This window comes from Anopheles funestus, chromosome 2RL (genome assembly GCF_943734845.2).
Source record: "Anopheles funestus chromosome 2RL, idAnoFuneDA-416_04, whole genome shotgun sequence".
Classification (NCBI taxonomy): Eukaryota; Metazoa; Arthropoda; class Insecta; order Diptera; family Culicidae; genus Anopheles; species Anopheles funestus.
The window spans coordinates 61,104,024-61,118,517 of record NC_064598.1 but is presented as its reverse complement, the minus strand read 5'-3'; the positions used below and the strand labels follow the sequence as shown (position 1 = coordinate 61,118,517).

Sequence of the window (14,494 nt, the reverse complement as noted above, 5' to 3'; positions counted from 1 at the left end):
TAACCGGAAAATACAATTTGAGTTACATACAATAAGCTAATTGGTTTCATGATTCAGTTACAATAAGAAGATGATAAATTTATAAGGATGAATGAAGAATAGAAATAGTCAATTTACAGACCATCACAGACTACGTAGCGTTGTCTGAGAAAAATTGATACAGCGTAAAATTTTCTTTAAATGAAAAATGGTCCCCCAGCTAGTATTGCATGCGATAAACAAGTTTGGAGAATTGTTTGCCGCCACTAGAGACGTCAAATCCTCTCGCTGTCTGATCATAGCCTATCTGGTATCTGCCGATTTGCAATGCAAATCGAATAGTGGCGTAAATATCGGTAAAATTGATTTCAATAGGTAGTTAGAAATTGAAATTCTATCCCATTTGTAGACATTTTGACAGAATTTGACATCTATTATTTGATAGACCAGCGTCTACGTGACCAGGCGCCGTAGAGAGATTGTTTGTTACTTGGGTGTCTATTGTCATCGGTGAATGACGTTTGGGCTACAGCCCTGGAAGTCAGTTGTTGTCATTTTTCTTGTGTAGTTTTTGTGAATTTGCGAAGGAAAAATCTACTTTTTGGAAGCTCTGTGGAAGAAGAGTAAGGAGGATTTTTCCAGATGAGTTTTCTCGGTGCGTTGTTAGATGGTTGCTGGTATTAATAAACCAAGAAGCTTGTCGTCATCGGTTGCACATTTGCGAGCTGTTGTGTTTCTACCTTGTTCCAGGGACAGTGAAAAAGAGAAAAATATTAATTTTCTGTCGGCCATTTTGGCCGGTATTGGTTTTCGGTGTTGCAAATAGAGTAAAGAGCACGAAGGACAGAAAGAGAGAAATTGTGCAGACATAAGTTACGGAAGAAGAACGAATTGCGAATACTGTTCAATCAAAACGCATCCAACTACCGGGGCAACTGAGAATGTACGATAATAGTGCATCGTTAGCATAATTGCAACTTTCCATGTTGATAAAAGCAGTTCCGAACCGATCGGTGCTTTCGATTCGAGTGCGGACTCGCATGACGATTAAGGCGTGTTGAAGGTGGTGTCAGATATTTTTTGTTGTCGAAAGAGCTTATGAGGTCTTATCGATTTTCCTAGCGTATTACTTATTACCTACCAATTCGTGCACAGACCAAATTTCGGTCCGATGCTTTGTGTTTCGTCGCTTGGTGGTTGGGGACAATTGTGGCAGAATGCAAAATACAGTTGTCCTGGCAAGTGGCAAATCGCAACAGTGCAGTGATAAATGTATACGAGTGGCTCGCAAGAAGATAGTGTTCGTACGGGACGATGAGCCGATTTATTGCGCACAGTTTCAATATGAAAGGGCAACAATATTAAGTGGCCAAAAGTTTAATATTTTCCATGGCTAAATGATTATCTTTAAAGTCGAAATTCGTTGCTGTATGGACGGCTCTGGCCATCGTGTGCTAAATTGCGTGGTTGTACGGTTCTATGTAATTTTTGTTCATTTTGATTTGTCAACGAAGTCGTCGAAATTCTGAGGAAAAATTGCATATGTGGTAGTAATTATGACGGTGTGATCTTCTTTTCTATCGTAGATTAAGGTTTAAAGCTGCAACACACAAGTGAGTCGTTTCGATAAAAAAACGATACATTTACTACAAGCAGGAGGCGGGGACGTGTCTCGTTGTTGCTATGACATACGATACCGTCAGCCAGTCCATGGAACGTACCAATGGGAAAGCGATGGAACAGCGGGACAATGGGATGGTAGTGACGGTGAACGAACATCAGATCGGCCATAACACAGTGGAAAATGCGTGAGTGTCAGCGAGGTGCCTGTTGCGATTGACAGCGCAGTCTAATCGGTGCAAATTCTTTTTCTTTGTTCTTGAAAATAATTTTAATTGCAGTCACAACAGCACCACCAGCGCTGGGAACAACACATCGGCAATGCTTAGCAGTTTCCCCGTGGATAAGCTTGCCTCCTTGAATGCGAAAATTTCAAACTCAAGATGGGTGGTCCCTGTGCTGCCGTCGCAGGAATTGGATTGTTTGCTGGACGCAGCGATTCAGCTCTCCACCTTAGGTAAGAAAAGCACGGAATAGACGGATAAATAGAGGGTTTGCTGATGATTGCATCACTATTTTGTGCCTTTTTACCTTCTTAAAGGAATCGATGGCGATTGCGAGCCGTGCGTGCGTTTTTACCAGAACGAGTTGGCCATATCGTTCATCAACATCCTGACCGATGAGGCCGTAATGTCGTGGAAGAACAACATTCACGTTTGCATTTTTAAGTCGTGTTGCAAGTTTTTGCTGCTAGCCTCGCTACACATGGAGCGGGATAATCAACCGCTGCTGGAACTGCTGGCGATTGTGTTCGATCCAGAGAACAAGTTCCACATGCACAATATCGCACGACAGCCGGAAAATATGAACACACCACCCCCACCGCCCCCGCCACCAGCAGCACCAGCTACGTCGCTGGCAAATCCGGTTACGTCGTCCACTTCATCCTCCTCATCGTCGTCCTCGTCGTCCCTGCCCGATAGTAGTGAGAGTAGCACTACTACCAGCAGCGCTAATGCACCAAGTGTATCGACAAAGCAGACGCAGGACGAGGTTGCAAGCTATGCGAAGCCACCAGTTGAAACGAAAAATCCCCGCGGATGGTTATTCAACTTTATCAATCAATTTGGCGTTTACAATGGATTTGAAAATTTCCTCAAACGCATGACGGTTGCAATCGAGCAGCAGCAACGAGTAAGTGCGAGTGATGAAAAAATGGAAAATGCACGTGACGCTAGTGGTGGTGCTGGTGGAGAAAAGTGCAAAGGAAAGATTTCATTGCAGCTTCTGCATGCGTTGCTGCGTCCGTTTGGACTGTGCGCGGAGTATCTTACCGTCGATACGATTGAGCGGTATCTCCTGCCCGGCTGCCGGTTCGTGTTAACTGTGCTCGAGAGTCTCTCAGACGTAGAGCTGAAGCGTGAAGTAGTGTTCGAAGGAAAAAACGATTTTATCACCGGTATCGTGAAGTTCGCTCGTGCCTTGTTAACGCGTGTGCCCGGGCAGGAAAGTCTGTTGAATGAGTTGGAAATGGCCCGTCTTAAAATCATTCTTCGCGTGTTGCAGATATCGAGTTTCAATGGGAAAATGAATGCTCTGAACGAAATCAATCGTGTGCTGAGCTACGTTTCGATATATCCTCACCGAGGTCTGATTGCGGAAGAGGAGGGTGATTTTCTCAGTGCAAACAGGATGGCAATGTGGATACGAAGCAATCGAGTGTTGGCGATAGTGTTGAGGGATTCCCTGCATCAATCCCAGTACGTGGAGAAACTGGAAAAAATCTTACGTTTTTTGATAAAAGAAAAGGCGCTCACGTTCGACGATCTGGATGCGGTGTGGAATGCTCAGGAAGGCAAACACGAAGCAATTGCGAAGAACGTACACGATTTGCTGGCCAAACTCGCCTGGGATTTTAGTGCCGATCAGTTAGACTACCTCTTTCGGTGCTTTCAGACAAGCATGCAAAAATCGGCTAGCCGCAAACAGCGCGAACGTTTGTTGGAGTTGAATCGTCGCCTGGCAGAGGACGATAAGAACGGGATGATGGCGCAGAAGGTATTAAATATGTTCTGGAATCTAGCCCATAGCACCGACACGCCGCTAGAAGTGCTTGAGCAGGCATTGCAGTCACACGTTAAGATCCTGGATTACAGCTGCTCTCAGGAACGGGATGCACAGAAAGGAATTTGGCTGGTGAAGTGTGTGGAGGAGCTAAAGGGGCGCGACGAGTGGGTTTTGCCTGCGCTACGACTGATCAGGGACATATGTTCGCTGTACGATACTACCCCAAATCATACGCCCCGAATACAACACACGATGAATCGGCAGAAGATTATCGATCAATTGCAAAATGATCACAAGCTAGTTATTCTAGTTACAAACAGTCTGACATGCTATATGAATCGTGTGCGCACACTAGTGGCGGCTGATCCAACACTTAAACCTACTAAGCTGCGCCTCGATAATCGATATCCACATCCGCAACAGATTCAGGAGCGGCTGGATTTTTTAAAGTTCCTCCTCAAGGATGGGCACCTTTGGCTGTGTGCGGATCAGGCAAAGCAAATATGGAACTCACTGGCAGTGAATGCAGCCTTCGACAGTGATCGTGAGGAATGCTTCCGGTGGTTCAGCAAACTGATGGGTGAAAATCCAGATCTCGATCCGGGTATAAATCGTGATTTTTTTGAAAATAATCTGCTGAAGTTGGATCCGATATTGTTAACGGAGAATGGAATTCGTTGTTTCGAGCGATTCTTTCGCGCGGTCAACACAAAAGAAGAGCGAATAATTTCGGCAAAACATCATCATCATCGCAGTGCGTATGTGCTCTACAACAATGGTGAGGATCTAATCGGAAAGGATTATTTGTGGCGTGTGATTACGGCCGGCCAGGAATCGATCGCCAATCGGGCGATTAGCATACTGAACGAGATGATGACTGTGGGCCCCAGGCAGTTGGCTGACATGAAAGGCTATCACGAAGCTTTCATTGAAGAATGCTGCGAAAAGCTGCGGGCCATGTTCCAGAGCATGGAAATGCTGTTACGTGAGTTTCCTTCCCCAAAGTTAAAGAAAGGGCAGGACAAGGAGTTGGTTCACTCCGCATCATCTGCTGTTACAGCGGTCACCGGTGAGCTGAGCCCAGAGCGGATTGGCGACGATGAGGGTAATGGAGGAATTAATGGAGATGTCGAGCGTAAAAAATTGCTGCTTGTTGATCAAATGTGTCGTATGATTCGCACGCTCCAAGAATACATCCGTGAGTGTGATCGGAAGTTTCCCGGAGATAGGTTTGCCCATCCTCTGTGTCACGCCGTCCGTGGGAGACACATTGAACTAGTTATAAAATTTCAAACCCCCGGCCGACAGCTTGACGACATAGAGATGATGAGCCACAGCAACGAGACGATGCACTCTTTCAAGCGCAATCTACTGAGGCGCATTAAAGTGTTAAAGGCAAACGAAATCCGCGTCGATCTGTACGATAATGGAACGAACGAACTTGTGATGGTACCGGACGAGCAACAAACGCTGGCATTTTATGGCGTACGAGACAAGATGTCGCTCATTGCGAAGCTTACACCCGTTTCGTCTGGTTTAATGGCAGCCGGTTCACCGGATAGTTCGAGTGAGAGTAGTTCCGGTTCTCCGCCACGGAATTACGTAGATCCAATTAAGCAGACCTACCATCAACAACAGCACGGTCATAATTTCCCCCATCAGCAACAAACGATGATGCAGCAGCATCCGAACTATTTACACGGCCAACATCAAAATGCGGTATCAACGCAGGCTTACCAGCAGCATCATTCTCGACATTTCCTTCAATCTGGCTCAGAATCAGAAGATACACTACCAGGGGTACTGATTTCACAAAAGCCTCAGTACACAAACTTCTTCCTGCAGGTTTATCAGTTGGCCAACGCGCTGGAACACGATCGCTTGCGTGATGGTGTACGATCGTTGCTTCATCTGCTTCCGCTGGATCGTCTAACTGTGGGTAACTTGTATGAAGTGTTCAATACTTCCCAAGGTGCAATAGAAGATGTTCGGAAGGCAGCGATGGAAGCGTATATAGCCACTCTTGGTTCCAGCGGCGAGTTAGATGCAGCCGGTACGGGTGATGTGGCAAAAGAGCACGAAGCTGAAATAAAGGCTGTGATGGATGCGGCAGAATTGGAGTCATTGGAAACCTTTAAATCGTTATTTCTTACTCCATCGCCAGTGCAAATCCTGTACAATCTGGAAGTCCTGGAAGCAATGCTGCTTCCTGCAAGTATCAATCCTTTGCCAGCACCACCACATCCAAACACAGTCCCTGGAACTACAAACAGCAGCGTAAAGGATTTTGGTGGAATGGGAAACGAAGTAGCAATTGGAGATAATGCAACTGCGATAGGATCCGTGTTGGAGTTTCAGTATGCATGGTTCAATTGTGGAGCAGCAGATTTTATCGTAGGATTGCTATCGGAAGAAAATTTCCTTGCCACTGCTGATAGACATACGAAACGGGCGAGTTATCGGTGTATTATGCGGCTGGTGAAGTTTTACTTCTTAACTGTTGGCTATCTCGTACCGCCACCCACCTTCTACGATCAAATGCGTCAGTACGATCAATTTCAGGCCCAACTGAGACGATACACCCCGCTGCACAATATGCTTCGTGGTGGGTTGCGTTGTGAAAACACACTAAATGGTTTTGCGAAACGCCTTGCATCGTACGTTTTGCAGCTGGATATGCGTCCGAATATGGTTGATAGTCAAGATCTGGTTGCATCACTATACCGTGGTGAATGGACATTTCCGTCTGTCCGTACTATAAAAGCAATCATGGAGGTGGCGTTGAGAGTGTCCAAGGATTGGGAACCGGTATCGTGGGATACGTTAAAGGAGCGTGCGTTTACCTCACGCTACGGTTCGGCTGATGGTGCAACTACTGATCAGACTGCAAATGATATTGTCGATGGTGAAAGTAAGGATGCCTCCTGCGAAAATACGGCGGAAGAAGTAAGCGTCACAAGCAAGCGTAGATATAGCACCAGCAGCATAGGCAGTAACTGCAGCAGTGGAAGCGACAGTAGCTCCAGCAGCTGTTGCAACAGTAGCAGCAGCAATTCAGTTGGTCTTGGCGCTTCAATGCAGCAGCAGCATCACCCTCAGCAGCAACAGCAACAGCAGCATTCACATCAGCAGCATCACCATAACCATCGTGAGCATGATCTTCAGTTGGTAGGCATCGTGGACCGCAGTCAGGATTACGAGGTGCTTCATGTTGCGCTGGAAGTGATGGGACTGTCCCTGACGCTACACTCTGATGCGGTTAAAGCGCTTAACAAGGAGGACGGTCTATGGGACAGTTTTCTGGGGTCATTGCTATTGCTAAATCCGTCCGCTAAAATGAGAACGTTGGCGCGAGAACAGTTGCTAGCTATGCTATCGGGTGAAGTGTCAGAGGAGCTGCTACAATCGATTGTATGCGTACTGTACAATATCTGGCGCAAAGTGAATCATCGGACAGAAACGTGTGCGGATTATTTGCAATTGTTTGCCCAGCTGTTACAGTCTAAGGAACGCAATGAAGCAACGCCTATCGATGTCGAGGAGCTGCTGCAGACAGAGATCAAGTGGCTCTACTGGGTGCGTGACAATGTGGTGGAACATGGCAAAACGCTTGTGCACGAAGAGATTTTGGAAGGGCATTTGTGTCTAACGAGATCCCTTGTGTTTCACATGAAACCAGCCGAAAAGCGTCGTTTGAATGCATTGTTGGTGGTGAGTACAAAATATATATGATGAATTGTTTTTAATTATCGCTTAATATGCTATCTACTTGTATATCAAAAACCTGGTTATGAAGATAAATATAGTCTGAAATTCGAAAAAGGACATTTTTTAGATTTTTTAAACGTACCTCATACACGGTACCCATTGGCGTTTTGTAAATAGCCAACGTAGTTAAAAAATATTTAAAAATAAAATATCGTGCTTGTGTTATTTATTTGTTCTATTTGGTCCTAGGTTCAAATAGTATAAATAAGTTAATTTAATGGAACTTTTCATTGTACTAATTCATTGTTCTATGTTCTATTTTTGTTGAGATATTTGAAAAAAAAAAATTGAATGTAAATTTTTCAGTCATCATGCTAAATTTTTAATTAATCTTATCTCGCGTAAGTTATCTTCATCCCAATAGGTTTGTAGTTTGTTATGTGTCGAGATAGAAAAAAACGTCTGAAATGTTTGTAGATACTAACGATAAATATTCATTTTTTTTTGCAGGACTTGGTGAAAGAATTTGTCTTCAATGCTTCATTCCAGTACATCTATTATCGACATCGCAAAGAGATACATTTTCAGTTGCCTCCACCAGTGTGTCGTACTCCAAGAACTATTTCCGCTGCAATGGATCTCATCGTAGCGCTTAGTCACAATTCAGTTGAATTGACGACCACAATTTCTATGATGTTGAATGATATGTTTTTTGAAGATATAGAACCTATCCGCGAATGGGAATATTTGCCACCAGATGCACCGCGTGCCCTTCATGGGTTCTGTGGTTTGAAAAATGCAGGTGCTACATGCTATATGAATTCAGTACTACAGCAACTTTACATGGTTCCGGCCCTGAGAAACGGTATCGTACGGATTCATCAGGCCGTCATTGATCATAAGGAGGATTTTAACGAAGATCCGGACGGGCAATCTTTGGTAGGTGACAGATTCAAAGACGAGATGTTGGCTTTCGTTACAAAGAACTGGTCTTAGGTTTTCATATATCTTTCCCATTGTTTGCTTTTCAGCTCGGCATCCAGAAGGAAGATGACGGAGGAAAAAACTATCACATAGGGATACTGAAGTATGTGATGGTAATATTCTGCTATCTTGGTCATAGCGCTTTACAGTATTATGTACCTCGGGGATTATGGAGACATTTCAAGTAAGTATTCCTATTTCTGTTTCAAATCACTAAATTCGAATTATAAGGCGTCCGCGAGCCTAACTAAGATGGTTTAAAATCAATATAATCGTAGATTATTATTTGCATACCACTATTGTTTTACCACTATTTTGTTTTTTTTCAGATTGCAAGGAGAACCTGTCAATCTACGTGAACAGCAAGATGCGGTTGAGTTTTTTATGTCCCTTTTTGAAAGCATTGACGAAGGTCTTAAAGCCCTGAACTGCGAACAATTAATGTCAGCCACTCTGGGCGGATGTTTTAGCGACCAGAAAATATGTCAAGACTGTCCGCACCGGTACAGCAAGGACGAACCATTTAGTGTACTTAGTGTTGATATTAGAAATCATAGCTCGCTAACGGATTCGCTGGAGCAGTATGTTCGTGGTGAAATACTAGAAGGTGCCGATGCGTACCACTGTGATAAATGTGATGAAAAGGTATGTATTAAAAGAAAAAGAGATATGAATGAATGTTAACAATGTTTTCGTTTCCTTGTCTGTCCATTGTTGCAGGTCGTTACAGTGAAACGGCTGTGCGTTAGCAAACTGCCGCCCGTACTAGCAATACAGTTGAAACGGTTCGAATATGATTATGAACGCGTATGCGCCATCAAATATAACGATTACTTCGAATTTCCTCGCGTGTTGGATATGGAACCTTACACGGGTAATATAAGGTTGTGGTTATCAGCTTGCTTTATTTCCCTACATATGTTACTTTGAATTTTAGTTTCCGGTTTGGCGAAAATAGAAGGCGAGGTTATTAATGTCGAGCCAAAGCAAGAGGAGCAAGGATCTACCCGCTACCAACTGACCGGAATAGTAGTACACAGCGGTCAGGCTTCCGGTGGCCATTATTATAGCTACATTCTGCACAAGTTCGTTTCCTGCGCATTGCTAATGAACCATTAGAATGAAGGGACAATAATGTATGGCTTAATTTTCACAGGAATTACGCCAATGGTCAAAAGAAGTGGTACAAATTCGATGACGGCGAAGTAACGGAATGCAAGATGGATGATGATGAAGAGATGAAAACCCAATGCTTTGGCGGTGACTATATGGGTGAGGTATATGACAACAATCTGAAACGCATGCAGTACCGTAGGCAGAAACGATGGTGGAATGCATACATGCTTTTCTACACGCGCAACGATGTTTACTATGCGAAACCACCTAAGAATGCGTTCTGGTGGCGACTAAGCTCTGGTCCGCAAACGTCACATATCAGAGCCCAAAGCAAGTCTATAGTCGAAAGTCTATCGTTAGCGCAGAGTGAACATTATTATTTCAATATGGAATCGAACGTGGAACGTTGCATACGGTTTGTACAGTGCATAAGTGTTTTGTAGTGCTTTGTTAACACACGTGATTTATCATACTTTTGTTTTTTTTTTACAATTTTAGAATCCAAAATATTCGATATTTGCACTCTAGGATGTTGTTTTCGACAGAGTTTTTCACATTTATGAAGAAACTGACAGAATTTCCGATTAAACCAAAGAATAAAGTACCAGTCTGGTTACTTCTGGTGAGTAAATAAGCGATGTGCATGAGTTCTATGTTTGGAGTAAAATTAACTAAATATATTTGACTATCATCATGCAGAAAGGATTAGAGGATGTTTGTTTGCTGAAAGTTCGGTTGGCATCAAAGTTTTTATTCCACACGGGCTTTAAAACGAAGAAGACGATCAGAGGACAAGTAATGGATTGGTAAGTAATTTAACTTTTGAATGTAAATGAGACTTTATTACATCATGCAACGGATTTGTTTTTAATTTTTTTAAAGGTATGAAATATTCCGCGTGCAGCTAGAAGGATTCGTTTTCATCCGGAAATGGTTTGCCGAAAATGTACTACTGGATTCACCTGGTCGATTATGTGAATATTTGCTGGCGGCTCCTTTGCCAGAGATTCGTTCGTGCTTTGCGAAGCTTATTGTTTCCTTTTGCCATTATTCGGCTGAGGACGAACCGGTTGCTTGCTTTGAGGGCAGTAATCTGTGCGAGCAAGTGTTAATTGCGGTGCTGGGTTTGTTAAAATCGGATGTTCCGGAACATGGTAAACATCTGCCCCACTATTTCAGTCTGTTTTCTATGTACGCTGGTTTGGGATATAGGGAGGAATGTCAGCTAATTAAGGTAGGTGCTTTAACAAAGTGTGGTGTAGTAGTAACGAACTTTTAAACGTTTAATTTTAATTCTTTCTTTCACTCAGCTAAACGTACCAGTGCTCTTCATGCGAGTTGCAATGGATGATGGAACGGGACCGACGATAAAATATCAGTATCCGGATCTGAGTAAACTGCACCATGTTGTATCGCATTTGGTTCGTTCGATGGATGTATCGACTCGATGCCGAAGCGCTATTACCGGAACAGCTGTGCTGCCAAACAAATACATAAACGACCATATAACGAGGAAAAACGCATTAATTCCCATGTCTGAAGAGTGTATAGATTATCTTTACAACAGAACTGGGTATGTAGAATGAAATTCTTATTTTTCACTTCTTCTCGTATAAACATAGCGTATTTTTTATTTGGTTATGGTGTATAGGTACATTAAACGTTTGCTGGAGGATGTGCACGTTGGAGAGGAGGGTTTTAAACTGCTACAGTACTGCTGCTGGGAGAATCCGCATTTCTCAGGCATAATTCTAATGGAGCTCCTGTTCCAGTGTGATTATGTGTATTGGCACGACATGAAGCACTATACAGATTTGCTTCTGCACATCTTGCTTATCGAAGATTCGTGGCAGGGCCATCGCATAATGAATGCACTGTTGGGTATGTTTAAGAAATGATGATTGATTCAATGATGTATGATGAGAGGCGGAGTTATGAAAATATCTATGATTTGTTATTGTTTATTCTCTTGTTTCTAGGTGTTGGTCACGATAGGGATGGTTTGCTAGAGATTATCAGACGCAGCAAACTAAATTACCAGAAACGTGCCTACCAATGCATAAAGTGTATGGTGCATTTGTTCTCCAAGAGCCCAGTGGCACTTAACAAACTGCATACGGATGCATCACTCGCAAAACAGTGGACATTAGCGATCGAATGGCTGCAAGAGGAGTTGGAGAAGCATCGTACCACTGGTAACAGTCAGTACAACTACAATTCGTGGTCACCGCCTGCGCAAAGTAACGATAATACGAACGGATTTTTGTTGGAAAAGTCGCAATCCGTTCGAGATATTTTGCAAATGGCTTTTGATTTGTGCCCGGAAGAGGTGAGTGTTTTTTTCGGAATTGGGTATACTTTCGTTAGTATTGTTCGTTTCATATCTGTTGCGTTGTTTATTTTGCAGATTCAAGACGCCGAAACAATGGAGCATCAAGTAATCTGTCAAGAAGACGGTGTAATTCGAGCAGGAGACGATGCTGCAACCGGAACGATACAGGGAATTGTGAACGAAGTCGAAAAGACTCAACAAGTTTCGCCTGTAGTGTCCGTTATGGGTTTAAGTGCCGGTACTACTAGTGTCGTGCATGCACAGCCAATATCAACGACTTCTGGATCCGAGGTACTGGGATACGGTGATGGTCATAATGGACCAAAAGTTGAAACAGTTGGTGATTCGGGCGATCAAGGCAGAGCAAACATGTCGCCAAGTGTGAAGGAACTAGCGGGGGTAATATCTACTATTGATATTAATTCCGATAACTTTTCGGAGCAACAAACTAAAACAGTGAAACCGGCGACACCGGGAAATAGTGCAAGTCAGCCACAGTCAACGCTTACGACGACACCAACGGCAACAGCATCTCCATCGCCACAATCGGCGCTCTCAGCCACGACAACGCAGCCAACCTCGCAGAGCACTGTGACCAAAAAGGATCGTCCTGGCCGTTCCGGTGACGGGCAATCTTGCACCAGTTAGCAAAGAGAGAAATGACACATCTGAAGCATATAACCCATAATGCGAGAGAATCGGTAGCGGTTCTGCGATGTGAAATATGATAGACAGGCAGCATACGATTGTAGAAGTGGTGGCCTCAAGGGTGGAATATAAGCAAAACTATGATTCGCTAAAAGAAATCGACTTATGTAGCTAGTAGTTCTGGTCATTTTGTGCTTGAACTAGTTTAAAAACGAAGAACATAGTGTTGGAGCGCCAGGTGTGAAGAAATCATTTGTATCCGTTATTAATAATAGTAAAGCCGGAAGGAAAAACCACGAAAAAACAGTTAAAACAGCAAGCAACAGAACTAAGAATGAAGAAGAACACCGCATGCAAACACGAAACGCCTCACACAAATAACAAATAAACACTTTAGCCTATACAATTGATGAAAACACATTTCCTTTAATGCCATTGACGTAGACAAGTGATTCAAAAATGGGAGAAACATTCAAACCACGATAACCCGACGAAATGTTACTAGGTGGAACTGGGAAGTGTTTGACGTAAGTTTGCTTACTGCCGTTACTAGTCATAATGAATGGCAATGGAGAGGATATAAGAAGCAGAGCACATACAACACATACACACACATTAGAAAAAAAATAAACTATGGAAAGGTCTGTGAAAAGCAAAGTAATGATCTATTACGTACCCAGCAGAATTGCCCCGACATGGAAACACATAATGCATGCTACAATAAATTGTGAACAAATATAAATATGTTTAAATTATTGGACTATACAAGGATAATTCTATCAATTTTGTATATATGTTTTTTCTTTTATTGAGAAAATGTGTGCAACAAACATGTAGTAAGAATAAAAATGAAAATAATTTATCCGTTAGTAAGGTGCGTTAAGTTGTTTTGCGATGAAAGGTTGTTACCAAAAATTTTGTCCAAGTGGCAAAATAAGTATCGCACTGTAGGTTTCCCTGGAAATGTTCATAGGTTGGCCAGATTTTATACCATTGCATCCTATAATTCCATAGAACAGTTATAGTTATAACATCCTGCATCGCAGTGTTATACAGGTAATCCCCGAGATACATTATGATACGGGACCGCGTAGATAACCAAAAATTTGTGTATCTCGAAATTCTTCGTATGCCGAATCCCGATGCAATTTAGTTTCAAATAGATTGTTTTAGAATCAATTTCCTTCTCTGCTCCTAATGTATTTCGCTTTTCAGGAGATTTTTTGAGAAAATCACAAAAAATATTTAAATTTTTTTTGGTTGAATTAGAAGACGTTATTAAACAAGTTTTAAAATCAATTTTATAATCCGGGTATAAGAGGTTCCGTTTATCTCGGGGACTACATGTAATCAAACAGCTTTGTTGTTTTAATTTGAATGAATAATTTGGGATAGTTTTTTTTTTATTATTTTGGCAATATGTACAAACACTTCCAGTGGCAACACGAGTAAAACACAATACCCTGAATAATGTTTTTGGTGTAGCAACCTACCACGTTATGTCTGCCATTTCTGGCAAACTAGCTTTAATTTTAAAACAAAATCGGATGAGCAGTCCTTGCTACGATTGAACGGTCCGAATGAGATTTGACACAGGGTTTATCGAGTGAAAGATCAGCTCCCAATACTACCTACACCACCATTCTCAGTTCCTAGAGAACGAGAAAATTTGAGTCTTTTAGTCAACCTGGACGACAACGGTAAATGTAATTAGATTTCATATTGATAAATGTACATATAGTAACTTTTCAAAAACCGCCACAACTGCATTAGCGTAAGTTATCTTCGAGTTATCTTCGAGGGATAAAATACTGACTTAGCATAGTGTATTCTTTTAGGCACACTCGATGCCTATTGATTATCTGTACCTTCAATGGTACAAACGCGTTCTCTTCTGATCAAGTGATTGATTCTGATCATTGCGATCAACTACCAAATCCTTGAAGAGCTGTGTGTCAAAGATCTAGACGTTTTAACGACGAGGTTATTCTTACTAGACCACCATAAACACGCATTAACAAGAGTAACCTGCTTGCTGGAACTGATCGTTAGTTACAACATCGTTGGTATCCGATGCGTCACCTCGTCTACCTGATCGGA

At 42.6% G+C, this 14,494-nt stretch overlaps 1 protein-coding gene across 6 annotated transcripts; it reads left to right on the top strand.

Moving 5' to 3' along the window:
* Positions 1-479: 479 nt before the first annotated feature.
* Positions 480-13,168, top strand: LOC125761374 (probable ubiquitin carboxyl-terminal hydrolase FAF). Of its 6 annotated transcripts, none has more exons than XM_049422430.1 (17): positions 480-634; positions 1,566-1,787; positions 1,881-2,056; positions 2,141-7,317; positions 7,825-8,253; positions 8,346-8,482; positions 8,628-8,943; positions 9,019-9,172; positions 9,236-9,383; positions 9,455-9,829; positions 9,913-10,036; positions 10,114-10,220; positions 10,297-10,648; positions 10,725-10,987; positions 11,066-11,295; positions 11,394-11,743; positions 11,822-13,168. In XM_049422430.1, the coding sequence occupies exons 2-17, from the start codon at positions 1,663-1,665 to the stop codon at positions 12,392-12,394; spliced, it is 9,036 nt and encodes a 3,011-aa protein (XP_049278387.1). In that variant the 5' UTR covers positions 480-634; positions 1,566-1,662; the 3' UTR covers positions 12,395-13,168. The 6 variants fall into 6 exon arrangements, with proteins under 6 accessions (XP_049278387.1, XP_049278388.1, XP_049278390.1 ...); XM_049422431.1 differs by having other exon boundaries at positions 488-602; XM_049422433.1 differs by lacking the exon at positions 480-634 and adding an exon at positions 641-922.
* Positions 13,169-14,494: the final 1,326 nt, after the last annotated feature.